This window comes from Eucyclogobius newberryi, unplaced genomic scaffold (genome assembly GCF_026437365.1).
Source record: "Eucyclogobius newberryi isolate DKJ021-1_F unplaced genomic scaffold, fEucNew1.0.hap1 SCAF_15, whole genome shotgun sequence".
NCBI lineage: Eukaryota > Metazoa > Chordata > Actinopteri > Gobiiformes > Gobiidae > Eucyclogobius > Eucyclogobius newberryi.
Window position 1 is genome coordinate 20,728,978 of NW_027315779.1, and position 14,278 is coordinate 20,743,255.

Sequence of the window (14,278 nt, forward strand, 5' to 3'; positions counted from 1 at the left end):
TCTTAGCTCAGCCAATCAGGGTTTCTCAATGTTTACTAGTCTTGAAATACAGTAGGTGTTGTGAGGCTTAAATCAATGTAGGTGACACTATTTAGTAAATCTAAATTTATTTCGAAACCATTTAACAAAATTGTTGACCAACATTATTGGGCGATGATATACATGGCAGTTCTAATTTTCCTGAAGAGTACCAGGAGCCTTTAGTCATGTGACTGTTATAAAAATGCCAACTCTCATTGTAAAAGTCTAGTTATCTTAGAGTGAAGATGATGTTTAATAAAGTTTTAGCTCTCCAGTGACCATATCAACCAAATCAGAAGGTCCAGGGCCAATCCCCAACACTGTGCGTGACCCCGGGGCTATCTGTGTCCGGCCTGCGTCCTGGATCAAACTAACAGGAAGTCCCATTTCTTTGGCGCGTGCCAGTAGATCAATGAGGGTTTCTTCGTCTGGAGCCTTGACCACCACCTTGGGTTGTCCGCAGTACTCCCACTCCTTCAGCAGCTCCGGGTGCCTCCGCTGGACCTGTTTGTACGCAGACACAGCCGCGTGCGAGCACTGGGCAGCAACTTTCCCTTTGCCCATTTTTAAGTCATTTCTCACGACAATAATCATCTTGTATTCTCCTCCTTCTCCCATCACCGCGGCCTCTCCAGCGCTGTTCGCCATCGCTGCAGCTGCGATGCTTTTGGAGTTTGGAGCGAAGCGGCCCCGAAGGCACCAGCCAAGGACGAGCCCACATCCTGCGACAACACTCAAGCCCAACGGCCCGTAGACGTACTCCATTCTGCTCAAACTGAAACAAACCAGTACTATATATTAACACGCACACATAGATAGTCAATACATCAAAGGTCAATATGCATGGTTCACGTTTATCTAGCTAGCTATTAATAAAGTTGTGGATTTTCAACCGGAAGTCATAGTAAATGTTAAGTTAACGCTTATTGGATGCTAACGTTAAACTTGCTAGCTTCCCGCCTGTCACTATCATATCAGATTCCCAAATGACCAAACTTGACCATGATTCTTGTATTTCTTTAAATATCACGTTAATGATAAGTAAACAGTTGAAGATCACAGTGTCAATGTGGCTGTAAATAACATATTCTTACCTACCGGTCCCTCGCACCGGTATATTGCCAGCGTGCTTTAAAGCAGCAACAGCAACTGCACGATTTGTAACTGACCCGGAAACACTTATTGTAACTCTTCCGGACACATGAGCAAAAAACAAAAACAAACATGAATACGCTTGTGCTTATAAGGTAGGCATTGACCACCTCACCTTGTTTTTCCTCCACAATTAGTTGCGTTCACTTGACATCACAGCATTCCATCAACCAATGGTATTTACAGATGGTGGGGAGCTAAAATTAATGTCTTTAAAATGCAGATTTTTTATTATTTTTGTAATACAATGAATTCTTAGTAATAGTGTATAATCGAAATCATCATCATCAGCTTCAACATGTATTAATTTACCTTTAAGATAAGTGGCTTTTTTTGTTTTTTCAAATTCCAGAATGTGAACACCACCTACAAAGAGCAAAGAGCATTTTATCTGAAACACACAACTACACAAACTACTCCTAAGTAAGTATAATGGTGAGCCATTGTGTACTGCTTTATTGGTTTCTCTTGGCCTAGTTACAACTGGAATATAAGCAAACCTCTCTAGGAAAAAAACAACGTAAACATGCAAATGTACGGTGTTTGATTTTAAAAGTAAGAAACGTGTCAACTTAAATTCACATTTTCTTCCCATTTTTCTCAACCCTGTTTAATTTGTTGTTTAAAGCTTACAGAAATAAAAAAATCACCACATTCCAGGCTTCTTGGTTTATCTCAGATTATGTTTTTAGATCTGGCTGTACGACTCCACAGCCTCAAACAGAATGGTCCAGAGGTCATAGGCTGCAGAGAGGAGCCAAGGTTGCGATCGAAATCAGCATACACAAGCCACACAGGGTCAAGGTTCCTGTCACTTTCCAGTTGTACCCAGATCTAAGGTGAGTGAACATCTAAAGAAACAGAGATAAACAAATACAAATGAAGACTTGAACATAATCCTAGAAAAGAATCCTTGGAGGATTGTCATACTTGGTTAATTGGCCAACTTTTTGATAGCCTACCTTGAAATGGACGCATTTATGCAAAATCATATTTTACAAGCTTTAGACCATGTTAAAATGCGTTTCTCTCATTGGCTTACTCAAAGTTGTATTTTGATTTATTCATGTATGTTTGTAATCCTGTATTGCCATTTATAATTTGTGGATTGAATGCTCAGAAATGTCCTCATTTCAGCTACCTTCTAACTGCTTCTTCTGGGCTCACTGCAATTATTTTAAACAAGAAAAGAAAAAGATGTGTAAACTAAGTAAATGTGAAAATCAGCTGTTTGCTACAGAGAAATGCCACTATGAAGAAGCTCTGCAATTTTGAACAGGAAGTTAATGGAAAACAAAAAAAGTCTATCTTGAAATTAATACTGAATGTCATTTGTATGTGCTTTCAATTAAATTAAATCAAAAATCATAATTGATCAATACAAGGGGATCATGATTACATACAGTATATATGTTGTGTTATTTATGTGTGAATGAAACACATTTTTGATAATGCAACCACATACAAAAAAAAGTTCAAAAGGTCAATTGTAGAACCTTCCAATGTTTAGAGTACCTTTTGTCGTTGAATTTGACTTTTCTTGATACTTCTCAATTACAGTTTCCTTCAACATAGAAATACACGCTTGATGTTGTTTACGCCTGCACTTTTGAAAAAAGTCCAAAATGCTTAAGAATTACATATTAACTAACTTCAATGTTTTCTGATATAATTAATCACATATCTTACTCCTATTACATGATTGAAAAGATTTTTTCAGCTGTCTCCACATTTATCATGTTTTCTATGTTCTGCTCCTGCGCCAACAGTTGGTCCTACAGCTCCCTCTTTTGTCTGTTTCTAGTCATAGCTTGACACAATTTGATCCTCTGTGCTGTACATGTCCTAAACACAAGGATATGCTCATTAGATGCTTATAAGATAAGATAAGATATTCCTTTATTGATACAGAGGTAGATACAGAAGAAAAGAACAGATCACTTACATTATGACCTGTATTTCAACCTAGAATGTTAAAATTACTTAACTTTTTTTGTCTCTCTTTTTCTGGCCAAGAAGACTTTAAATCCATTGATCTCCACTTGAGCCATTTCCTAATTTTCCTCCCTGCTGTGACTTAAGGCTGCTACCTGTCGCTCTCAAATTGACACATAACCATTTAAGATTTTATTAAAAAATATATATATAATAAAATAGACTGGTAGAAAGATATTTTTAGTAATTATGGATGTTTTTGAAACATTAAACACATTGAAAAACAAACCCCTTTGCTTTGAGGAGGCGCCGCAAACTTAACTTGTAACTTTTTAGTAGAGGATCCACAACCTGCTTCTCCACGGATCTGTCTCCATGGTGAACGTTCCAAAATTTGGATTTAACTTTCTATCTCCATGGAATCATGCAGGTTGTGTGCCTACTACCAAGAATCTTATGCGAGGCTGCTTTTTAGTTTATTCACATATATATTATACCTTGCACCTCATTTCACAACATAAGATAAGATAAGATAAGATAAGATAAGATATTCCTTTATTGTCCCACATGGGGAAATTTCATTGGTGCAACGCAGGTAGATACATTCCATGGTGTATCCAAGAAAAAGTGAATTATTAATATATTTGTTGTTATATATTAAAGCCAGTCCTTTATAATTGCTACTTTTCCCACTAAAAGCTGCCAGAAATGCGCCCGAGTATTGAGAAGTAAATATTGCCTACCTGTTTTTGTGGGAGGAACCGTCAGATCAGCCACAGGCGAAGAATGAAAAGGTCATAGGTGTTTTCCAATGACAATGAAACCAGGTTTTGTTAATGCATTTTATTTGTTTCTTGCCCATTATTAGAGAGAAGGTCTGTTTATAAACTTCACATTAAGACTATTTGAAAGTAATTAGAAATTAGAATAATTTAATTAATTGACAATAATAGAAACATTAGCATTTGAGAGAACACGGAAATGAACTGCTAAACTAGTTCAAAAATCACAAAATTAATTTTAAATTTGGATTGACTTAATATAACCATTATATAATTGCAGTTTCAGTTACAGCTACTCATGACTAGACTGTAAGATGCTATTTAACTGATTCATTCTGATAAAGCACCTTATGTACTGAAAGAGTGACCTATAAAATCAATGTCCTAAAGGATTTTTCTATCACTTTGGGATGCTTTGCCCAAACGTTGATTCATTCTCTTTGTGAATTCTTCTGAGGTTGGACATGTGTTAGAAGTGTGCTCCAGGAAAGTAATTTACTGCTTATTTATAGGGCTCTTAATTAGACTGGCTCTCCGGAGGTTCGAACCGGCAAACGATAAAATCGTCTTCCCCTCTTTCTGGTTCTTCTGTGGCCCTCCCCCCCACACCCTATTCACTTTTTGGCTGGTGTGTATTTGCCCTACATTTCCTTGGACGGCTCATGTTGCTATTGTAAATTATTGTGTTAAGTTCATCTCTAGAAATTCTATGTAAGTTTCTTTTTTCTCTCTATTATTATTGCTTCTAGAATGATTTGATTTGCCTTTTACTGAATTTCTATATTTTTCATTCTCTTTAGTCCCTTACAAAAGAGTTACTCAACAGGTTGGAGTTGTTTTGCAGAAGAGATTGCGCAATCACCAGTTGGCGTGCTACTGTGGCTTATACAAAGGCTGTGGAGTTCACAAAGTCAAACAAGCAGTTATACAAATTAGACAATATTTTTCTTGAATGAATGAATGCCTCTTGTATCGTCATAATATCAACCACATGACTACTATGAATACCTGGACATCTCTCCATGATTCAGTTTACAGACAGAGGGAGCGCATTCATAGAATTAAGATTTCCCTGCTCACTGAAGCAGTATAGTTGGCCTGTCTTTTCAGTAACTACTTGCAGTTTTCTGACTTTTATCCAGGATCACATTGGACTATTATAGTATTTAATAGCCATATATAATACAGTAACATCTTTTTCATCGTACAGTGCTTTATGAATGAATATATTATTCATATATATATTATTCATATTTCTTGATCTGTTTTACTTTGTTTTAAGGCTTGAATCTTGTTTACAGACAGAACTGGCACTACATGAGTAAAGCTTAAGTTGCAATACCACTGCAATTCTATTCAGTTTATTTTCAACATTTAACTTGCATATATTTCCCAAAATGCACTTAACTATTGGTTCTCCGGGCCATTTGAGCACCCATAAATGTTTATTCTCTTCTAGTATGTCAGGGAAGTGGTGTTGGCACTAAGTGTGTGTTCTTACTTAAAGGTTATATTACTTTTTATGACGTGATAACTGCTGCCACTGGACAACAACCAGACCTTTACCTATTGCTCAATCAAATTGTGGCAGCTTTGAAACATGTGCATGGAGCATGACATTGGTCCACGTGTGGAATGCCAGAACACACAGGAGGCCCACTCCAAGGGCAAACAAGGCTGTGAAACGTAAGTGCAGACATAGTGTAGATTTATGGGGAAGTTCAAATTATAGCTTTTTCAGCACAGGTATAATTGATTATATGATTATGTATGTGTTCAAACAGTGGGGTGTGGAGGAATACACAAGCGGGACTTGCATGAGCTTCCAGTGTCATTATCAATGCCAGCAAAGTAGTGGTTAGATCATGCACAGGCTTGATTAAGTTACGGGTAATCTGCAGGATGTAGAAAGAGTCATAAAACAAACCAGTGCCGCGTTTCAGACCAACCCATGGGGCTGTCGACTTAATCTTTTAGTTTGACATTCTTTGTTTATGTAATTTTTGAGTATTTGTATAATTGCTGCTCTTTTACGTCAGGGTTAAAGGTGCACAATATTTCCCTCACCAGGATGTCTTTTTAGTAAAAGTCATTGAGGAAAGAACAGTCTGGAAGATACATCTGTGGAGTCTATTCCCACTGAAAACCAGGAGCTCAAAGGTAAAAAAGCAGGTTTCTGATCAGATTACTCAACAACATGTCAATATTTATGTCTATTGAACATTCATGTAAGTTTCCTTTTGAATCGTTTTGTTCAACTGTAAAAACTTGTAACAAAAATTGCCTTTCATGCATGTTTTGTACACATGCTTTTTACACACCTCATCCTTGTTGTCATGCAGGGACTGAAAGAAGGTCAGCATGTACTCAGAGGGAGGTCTGTGTGTTAACTGTGAGAGGACAATGTGTTTATTTTCTAAACTACAAGAGGATGTGGTTTGCCACAACCACCACTGTGTGAGTGAGAAGAGCCTTCATGCGTACATATACCTGCTGGGAGACAACATGGTGCACAGCCATACTAGGCCTATTAAGCAACATCGTGGCAGCCAATGTCAGAGAGGTTTGGCTAGTACAGTCTCGCATATGTTGTCACTCCTATTGTCTCATTTTTAGTCTAGATTTGTAATTTATACCCTTTAAACTGTTTATGACTATGCAACTGATCTGGGGCAATCTGGTCCCTCTTTTGGGCTAGAGGGCCTTTAACCTGCTGTTTGGCATCTGCAGGACACTGTGGCACCTCAGGCTAAAGGGTCCATAATGTGCATTAAATAACCCAATTAATTTAGAAAAGAGTCTATATTGGAAAAAAATGGCCTTGTCATTTTTTACAATATATTTTTTGGCATTTTACAAGGTCAATGCGTCCATTTAGTCAGTCCAGGCCAACGACAGGCCTCGTGTCCAGGCTGATCAGCTCCTGCTGCGTTTATAAATGACTTGTGACGCGGAGGAGTAAAAGAGGGAGTGCTGCGGTCACCGGGTTCACTCTCTTCCGCCGCTTCATCCTGATAGAACATGCCAACTATGAGCCTCCTGCTGGTGCGTAGTCTCTTTATTCTTAACGAGGCAAAACAATTGTGATAAAATAATTTTATTAGCATATGACTAAGCAAAAAACATAAAATCTAGTATTTTCTATGTTACCAATAACATTGCATTTTGAGATGTTTTTCTCGTTAGGTGATGAACAAATGTAATTTCGATAGCAATCTTCCACCCCTAATCAACTTAACCTGGTTTGTGGTAATACCATCTCAGCTTCAGTTTGAAGTCGACTGCTGAATTGCACTGCATTTTTCTGAGATGTTTTTAGATGAGGACAGGATGAATGAGAAGACATGTAAATGACGACAGTAAATTGTCGGGATCGGGAATCGAACTCACGACACTGCGGCCGGCTGCACTTGGAGCCTGACAGGCGTGTGCTGCGCCTCAATATAATGTCTTGCACAATGCAACGCAAAGTTGTGTAATGGCTTCTCAGTAACCACAACATTGCTCCTGTCTGGCACCGCACTGAAGACACCGAGGCTGGACCTGGTGTGTTTGTTTGGTCAGGTTTCCTTGGAAATGAAGTTCTTGGACAATTATACCCCTCCAACGCATCTCTTCTGGTAAACCACGCGCTCCTCGCCTTCTCCTTAAAACAACCTGCCTGACACAACAGAGGAGGTGTGAATGGACTGATGGATGCAGTGCTAATGATGAACCCCGAAAGACTGATTTCTGAACATGATTCTTGACTTGATATGTGAGAGTTGGCTGCTCCCATAAAGAATAATGCCTCTGTTCTCCTGTCAGTGAACGCACTTGCGCCACAGCTCTCTCCAAGTCACTCCCTCACTCTTTAAAGCACCCTTTTTTTTTTTTTTTTACACTTTTGTACCCTCTCCCCGTGGCCCTCCCTCTCTGTTCCCCCCTCCTCTGCTTGTTTTGCTCACACTCTGTGCATGTGTCTCTGTCATGTGGTTGACCGTCCCTCTCCCTGGCCTCTGCAGTACATGGAGAAGACACGCGGTGCTGCTGCTGCTGCTGCTGCTGCTGCTGCTGCTGCCTGGGCCCTGGCATCTTCTCCTTGGTGGGTCGTGGTGCTGGAGCTGGAAACTTCCTCCACTGCCCGGTAAGACTTTATGCAGTATCTATCTCTCCCTTTTACACTTCACCCATGCATATTTGTGACGGAGCTCAAAATCAAACAGTGTGGTAATGATGGAGCAGTGAGTGACGCAGGTCTCTAAATCTCCACAGCCTGGTTTCATGCTGTTATGCTGTTTCTAAGGTTTTACTAAGACAAAAAATTAAGCGTGCTCACTCTTTCACTCACATGCACTGCGTGTTATCATGTTGGAGGGTGTGCGCTTGTCTTTTTTTTATTATTATGGGGCGGAGATAAATGGGGCTTGTGGTAGCTGCACTGTGTTTTGACAAGCAGTCCAGGAACAATCGCACTCGCTGACCCCTCTCAGCCCTCCCCCCCTTCACCCTCTTTATTTACTCCCCACTGTGCCAGTAACTACGTGTAACACACCCACTCTTGTCTTAGTTGTTGTTCTTGTTTCTGTGCATCAAAAACACCTGCATTGTAAGTCCCATCTCTCCGTTTCTGTTGTTCCTGTTTTTTAGTTGGCTCAATGGTACTGCGTGTTCTGGATTCTGCAGTTTTAAAAATACTGACATGTTTGTGTTTGTTTCCCCAGAAATGACACAACTTAGTTCTGATTTACTTAGTGCGTAGTGCGGACCTGTTGTGCAAGTGAACACACCTAACATGCCGCCATCTAGTGGGTGCGGTTGGAACTGCGTGTAGTGGTGTCACTGAGTTCATGACAGAACTCAGTGCTCCGTGCTAGTACTGCAGTTGTGCATTTATGCCTACACTTTTTGCTGTTGATTCATATACTTTTGTAGTATTCAGTAAGTGTTTTATTGACATCGCTTCTTATAGTTTTATGGTTAAACATTTACATTTAAAAACGTTTGCAATATTGGATTATGTAAGTATGCAGTGCGTGTATGTTTTATAACAGTGAACCTCTCTCACACACACACACACACACACACACACACAAACACAAACATAAGAAGGAAAATTATACATTCTGTTGAAACGCCTCCATGGCTCCCTAATGTTTTGTTTGTGCATCTTTTTATACATAAATGCTACATCAAGAAATGCATGTATAACACAAATATTTGGACAAAAATAGGACTTAGTCAGTAATTTATATATTCACCATGTTCAGATCTTTTATTACTTGACCTTTCTAGAGCATTTTGTTGTGTTCCCAATATATAATGTTATGCAATTGGGAGGGAGAGAAGGCTTAAGAACTGTAGTTGACAGGTCTTTTCTATCTCACACAAATAAACTCAAAACTCTCAAAATATAACTCCAAAGATATTAAGACTAAAGCAGACGGCTGATATAATTAATCATTAGTAAACAGACATTTATCGCATCGATTTCACAACACGCAGAACATGTTGTACCAGTTTTGTATTTAAGGTATATTTTTGTGAAGAACTAACAAAGATGTATGTCTATGTTGTTGCATATTATACACAATCAATCAACCCAGCATTTTAAATAGATTTTCACAACAATCTTCCATAATGTCTAGGGTATTATGTTTATCAAACGTCTTTCCAAGAAGAGTCAGTAGATGGAGCCAGCGACCTACTCTGCTACAATGGGCCGTGGAGGTAGATGAAATCACTTTTTAGTGGTTTCCCATGGATGGATCATCCCAGGGTGGAGCTCAAAATACTGTCCAGAACTGAGCTAAAAAGTTTTGATTTATTTTTTGTCAAAAGATGGATACAATATATGGTGGAGGTTTGAACTGTTAACACAGGTGTGTTATCGAGGGCCATAGGTCGAAACCTGCACAAGGCAGTCTCATTGAGCAGAGGTTGAGCCATGCCACAATACCTGTATTCCGACTTGCAACCTAAAATATTAGGTTTGTCTCACACCAACATATTTGTGATGCTTGAGGTGATTTCTTTTGTGCCAATTCACCAGGAAGTTTGTGGAGGCATTTTGCCCTTCAGCCATAATTTGGACATGCCTGTCCTAACAGTAGTGCAAAGCTGCCAGTAGATGGACGCAGAGAGCTGGTCATGACTTGTCCAGCCTTGTCAATGGAATCAGTAGTGTCAGTGGTCCTGCTTCTGCATTTGTGTCCCACTGAGACGGCAGGAGATCATTGTTCCTGGATAGAAATGATTATTGAAGGAGCATAAAGAGCAGTAATTCAGGCGGAAAGAGAGCAAAGTCACACCGACTGGCACCACTTCAAGTGAATTTTGTCCAGTTGCTCTCCTGGAGAGTCTGGTTACTTACAATACACACTGTGCTAACAATAAAACCACACTCTCAGTAGTACATGGATCTGATTTCGGCTGAGCTTGTGGAGGAGGCACCAGTGCATGTTGTGCACCTGTGAATTTAAGCTGCTGCAATTATGAACAGAACCTCTGGTCGGCTGCAGTATATTTGTTTTTAGTAACAACTCGTGTCACCGTTCTCTAGTCTTCTTCAATGAGACGGTGAGAGAAAGCCTTCAAAACTCGTAAATATTTGAGAAAAGGGCTCATTTGAGTCATCCACCATTAAATTACTCTGTGTAATGACTGATGCTGTTAAGTTATTATAGGCTACGCAAAAGCGGTTGTGCCCAAAGTAAAATAAACTCCAACAAAGATTTAAAGCCATCATCATTGGAGTTGTGCGTGTTGCAACAAGCAGATGCTTCTCTCTTGGAAATTGCATGGTTATAATTGAAAGTTATATATTTATTTAAGGAAAGTTGACATTCTCCTTCCCTTAAATTAAAGAACAATTTTAAGGATATTGTGTTTTTATTAATATTTCTGTCAAAATTATGAATTATGGTAGAATTATGGTCATTAAGTCATTTTCACTCAGTAGTGTTAAAAAGTGATGGTATTTTTCAATCCCACTTCACTATGAAAGTATAACTATTCAAACTGTTCTTCTATAATTCTAAAGTGTAAACCCAATCTCTTTCACAGTGATTAGTTGATCTTGAAGCATATTGAATGGTACAGCAGGTGTTCTGTTGTAAATATGATGTTCACACAGTGTCATTGTTCACTTGGGTCACAGCAACCCAGGACTTAAAGATGTCTCTCTCGCAGCTCTGAAGGGTCCCGCCTCCACCTACACAAAGAACAGCGCTCTGCATTTACCTGACCATTATTTACAGTGTGTCACAAGAGCAAACAACAAAGCTACTCACTTTTGTTCAAGTAGTGACTCACTCTAGGCTTTGTTTGACCTGGAGTAAATATTCCACCACTTGTAACGGCAGTCATCTTTTCATTTTCTTGTCCTAAATTTGATCTTGTTTGATGACTTGACATATTACCCTAAACAAAGTGTGAGTCAGTGTAGTCTGTTATACTAGCGTGAGAGGGGACACCTGGCATGGCGGCCATTACCTGCAACATGAGTGACACATCAGGATCAAATTCAGGGGCTCTTTGAAAGGCGGGAAATCTACTCTTTGACTCACCATTGTCAGTAACAGATCTCTCACTTTAACTGCAGCACTTCTTAGATTCAATTTGGAGACATGCATTTTCACTACATCTTGATTATTGTCATAATCACAAGGATTTCACTGCACTCACAAAACATCAAATACATATGTGGCTAGTTTTCCACCTGTTGCATTACAGCTAAATATACAATAAATGGGGATCTTTATTTTAGGGTTGGTGATACTGAAAAATAATATTTCTTGATTAGTTTGAATTATCCCCCCAAATTCTGTTTAGCAATTCATCTTAATCTGAAATGAGCAAAGTCTAAAATGTGAATTGATCACCTAGTACCTTTGTTTAGTGGGAGATTTCTCTGCAAATGTCTGATCATTTCATTTTCATCAAGCTGGAAGAAGTTATCTGTTTTTCCTCATATTGAACCCTCAATATTAAAATTTTACTTCTCTCCAAAGCAATAATTACAATATTATCTATTTTTCACATTGTTAGAATGTAGTAAAATATCACTTTGTAAGATTTTCTTTTTGTACTGTGCGTGCGTGCGGTGGGGGTCCTCATAGTAAATCCATCGGGGTAATTTGGTGGGACCGCTCACTGTCATTATCTGTGACCGCACACTTCAAATCCAAACTGACGATTTAGTCCTAAAATATTTCAATACTTGTAATTAATCACTACACACTTTCATCCAACTTAAGAACTCATTTGTAACAAAATGTAAGAACAAAAAAAAACAAATTATTATAAATTTTAGAAGCAAAATTTAGTATTTTTCGGTAAATATAAAGTACTTTTTAATCTAGCTTTTTTTGGTCATATTAACTAGTTAACTAGTCATGAATAATTGTAACACTACAATGTTATGATGATTTATTATTATGATTATCTAAAAACTCTCACCTCACCCTCCGCAGGTGATCCCCTTTTTCAAGCTTGGGTCCTCTACCAGAGGCCTGGGAGCTTGAGGGTTCTGCGCAGTATCTTTGCTGTTCCTAGCACTGCACTTTTCTTGACCGAGATTTCGATCTCTTTCCTGGGACATGCTCAAGCCAAGTTTGGGGGTCACTGCCCCAAGTGTGTGTATATATATGTGTGTGTGTGTGTGATTTGAGCTGAAATAAAATATTTTTTCTGACATGGTAAACCCCAGCCTCCTTTTTCTTTTGAATTGGATATGAAGATTTTTACCTTTCTGTATGGAGAACCACACCTCAATATTAGAGTCAAGTGGCTATTAATTTTAATTATAGATGATGGTCGTAAAGAGTCCAAATTTTTCTTTTTGAAATTTGCTCAGCACTTTAAATATTTAAGGCTAGCTATCAAAAAGCTCTCTCAGCGTCCAATACCATCATTATTACAGCTTAGTTTAGTTTTTGTATATGGTTAATTATGTGTGAAGATTGTCTTATGTTATCTTGTTTGTCATTTGTTAAGAAATCCTGTCTGGTGCGTATGAATTAGAATTTTGAGTATTTGTTCCATTCTTTTTTCCATAATGGAGGTGTATAAATGATAGTCCACATTCAGAATTGAGCTTGGTCTATATGAGGCACAGTCCAGTCCATCCTTCCCTTCTTTAGGTATTAATGATATGATGGCTTTCTTCCAACTCTTAAAGATCTGAGCTTTTTTAAGAGCCTTTTGAACTGTTATTTCAGCAACAAATATTTAGTTTTGCTCTTCTGTCATGACTGGTAAATTGAGTGTCCAGAAAAGATAGTATTTCTTCTTCATTGTTTTCTGCTATTTTGGTGAAATGTTTTTTCGGGGGGAAGAATTCAATCAATGATTGTATTTGATCTTGTTTGGTTCAAATTACATTATTCTGCCTGTCTTGTATTTTTAAAATTGTTATCCCTACCTGTTGTTTTCCAAGCTTCCAAGCTAACAATTTAGCCAGGTCAATAATTTCAGCTCTTATATATAAATACACTACAATTTGATATATTGATATTGTTAGCTGAAAGAAAATGTATTTGATACAAGAAATATATCCCATGGTAAAAATTGTGACTTTTAATACTTTTTAAAGTTTAACGGTTATGGTAATTGCGTTACTGTCTTTTGGAGTTAATCCTATTTGTAGTAGTAAGAATGCATTCCCCCTTTTCAGGTTTAGTCATTCCTCCCACTCTGTTCATTCCCTGTGCAAGTAAATTTCCATTCAGTCAATGCAAATTCACTTTCACTGTGTCATAGTCCTCCAGCTTTGTGAAAATATAAATCTTATCTTATCAAAGAATTACACTTTCATGCCGTTAGTTGGTATTGTTAGCTAGTACTTGATGAACAGCAATATGTATTTTTTTAAGATCTACTTTATATACAGATTATAAGTATTGCAAAGTTAAATAACAAGTCAAACAGCTTCTCTCTTTACATCCGAACAGCCCTGGTTGTTTCCGGGCCCTGTGTGCAGCCCGTACCCAGAAAAGGGGTGGATCCCACTCTTTTGGGGCCAGGCGCGGGTTTCTGCAGGTCACCACAGGAATGTCAGAAATGCTGCTTTCATTGTGGATCCCATCGAGTCAAAGAGTGTGTGTGCTCTGTCAGTCCGGCCTGTATTTTTGTCGTCTTGGCCATCGTAAACATTAGGTGGATGTTAAGCACTGCACAGTAAAAGAGTTATTTTAGCACACATACTAAAATAGCTGCAGCCACTACCGCCTCCTCCTCTGTGGGGTAATTGCTCTTTCAGCAGTAATTTCAAATAGCTTACATATAGGTAGAAAATGAGTGTTGCTGGTGTTAGTTGATTTGTGTAACCCACAGTGGCGTTACATGAACAGGTATTGCTGAGTCACAATGACACTGACCCATTGGTGCAGAGCAGTGACTGACAGCAT

General features: G+C 38.5%; 1 protein-coding gene and 1 long non-coding RNA gene across 2 annotated transcripts in view; one reads left to right on the forward strand and one right to left on the reverse strand.

Moving 5' to 3' along the window:
* Positions 1-245: 245 nt before the first annotated feature.
* ptrh2 (peptidyl-tRNA hydrolase 2) lies at positions 246-1,166 on the reverse strand. Its single transcript, XM_072446683.1, has 2 exons — positions 1,133-1,166; positions 246-812 (listed from the first exon to the last, which is right to left on the reverse strand). The coding sequence occupies exon 2, from the start codon at positions 784-786 to the stop codon at positions 274-276; it is 513 nt and encodes a 170-aa protein (XP_072302784.1). The 5' UTR covers positions 787-812; positions 1,133-1,166; the 3' UTR covers positions 246-273.
* Positions 1,167-7,916: 6,750 nt separating this feature from the next.
* Positions 7,917-14,278, forward strand: part of LOC140361081 (uncharacterized) — a 37,723-nt gene continuing 31,361 nt past the window's right edge. Inside the window, exon 1 of the long non-coding RNA XR_011926949.1 lies at positions 7,917-8,016. This is a non-coding gene — a long non-coding RNA (uncharacterized lncRNA). The remainder of the gene's footprint in view (positions 8,017-14,278) is intronic.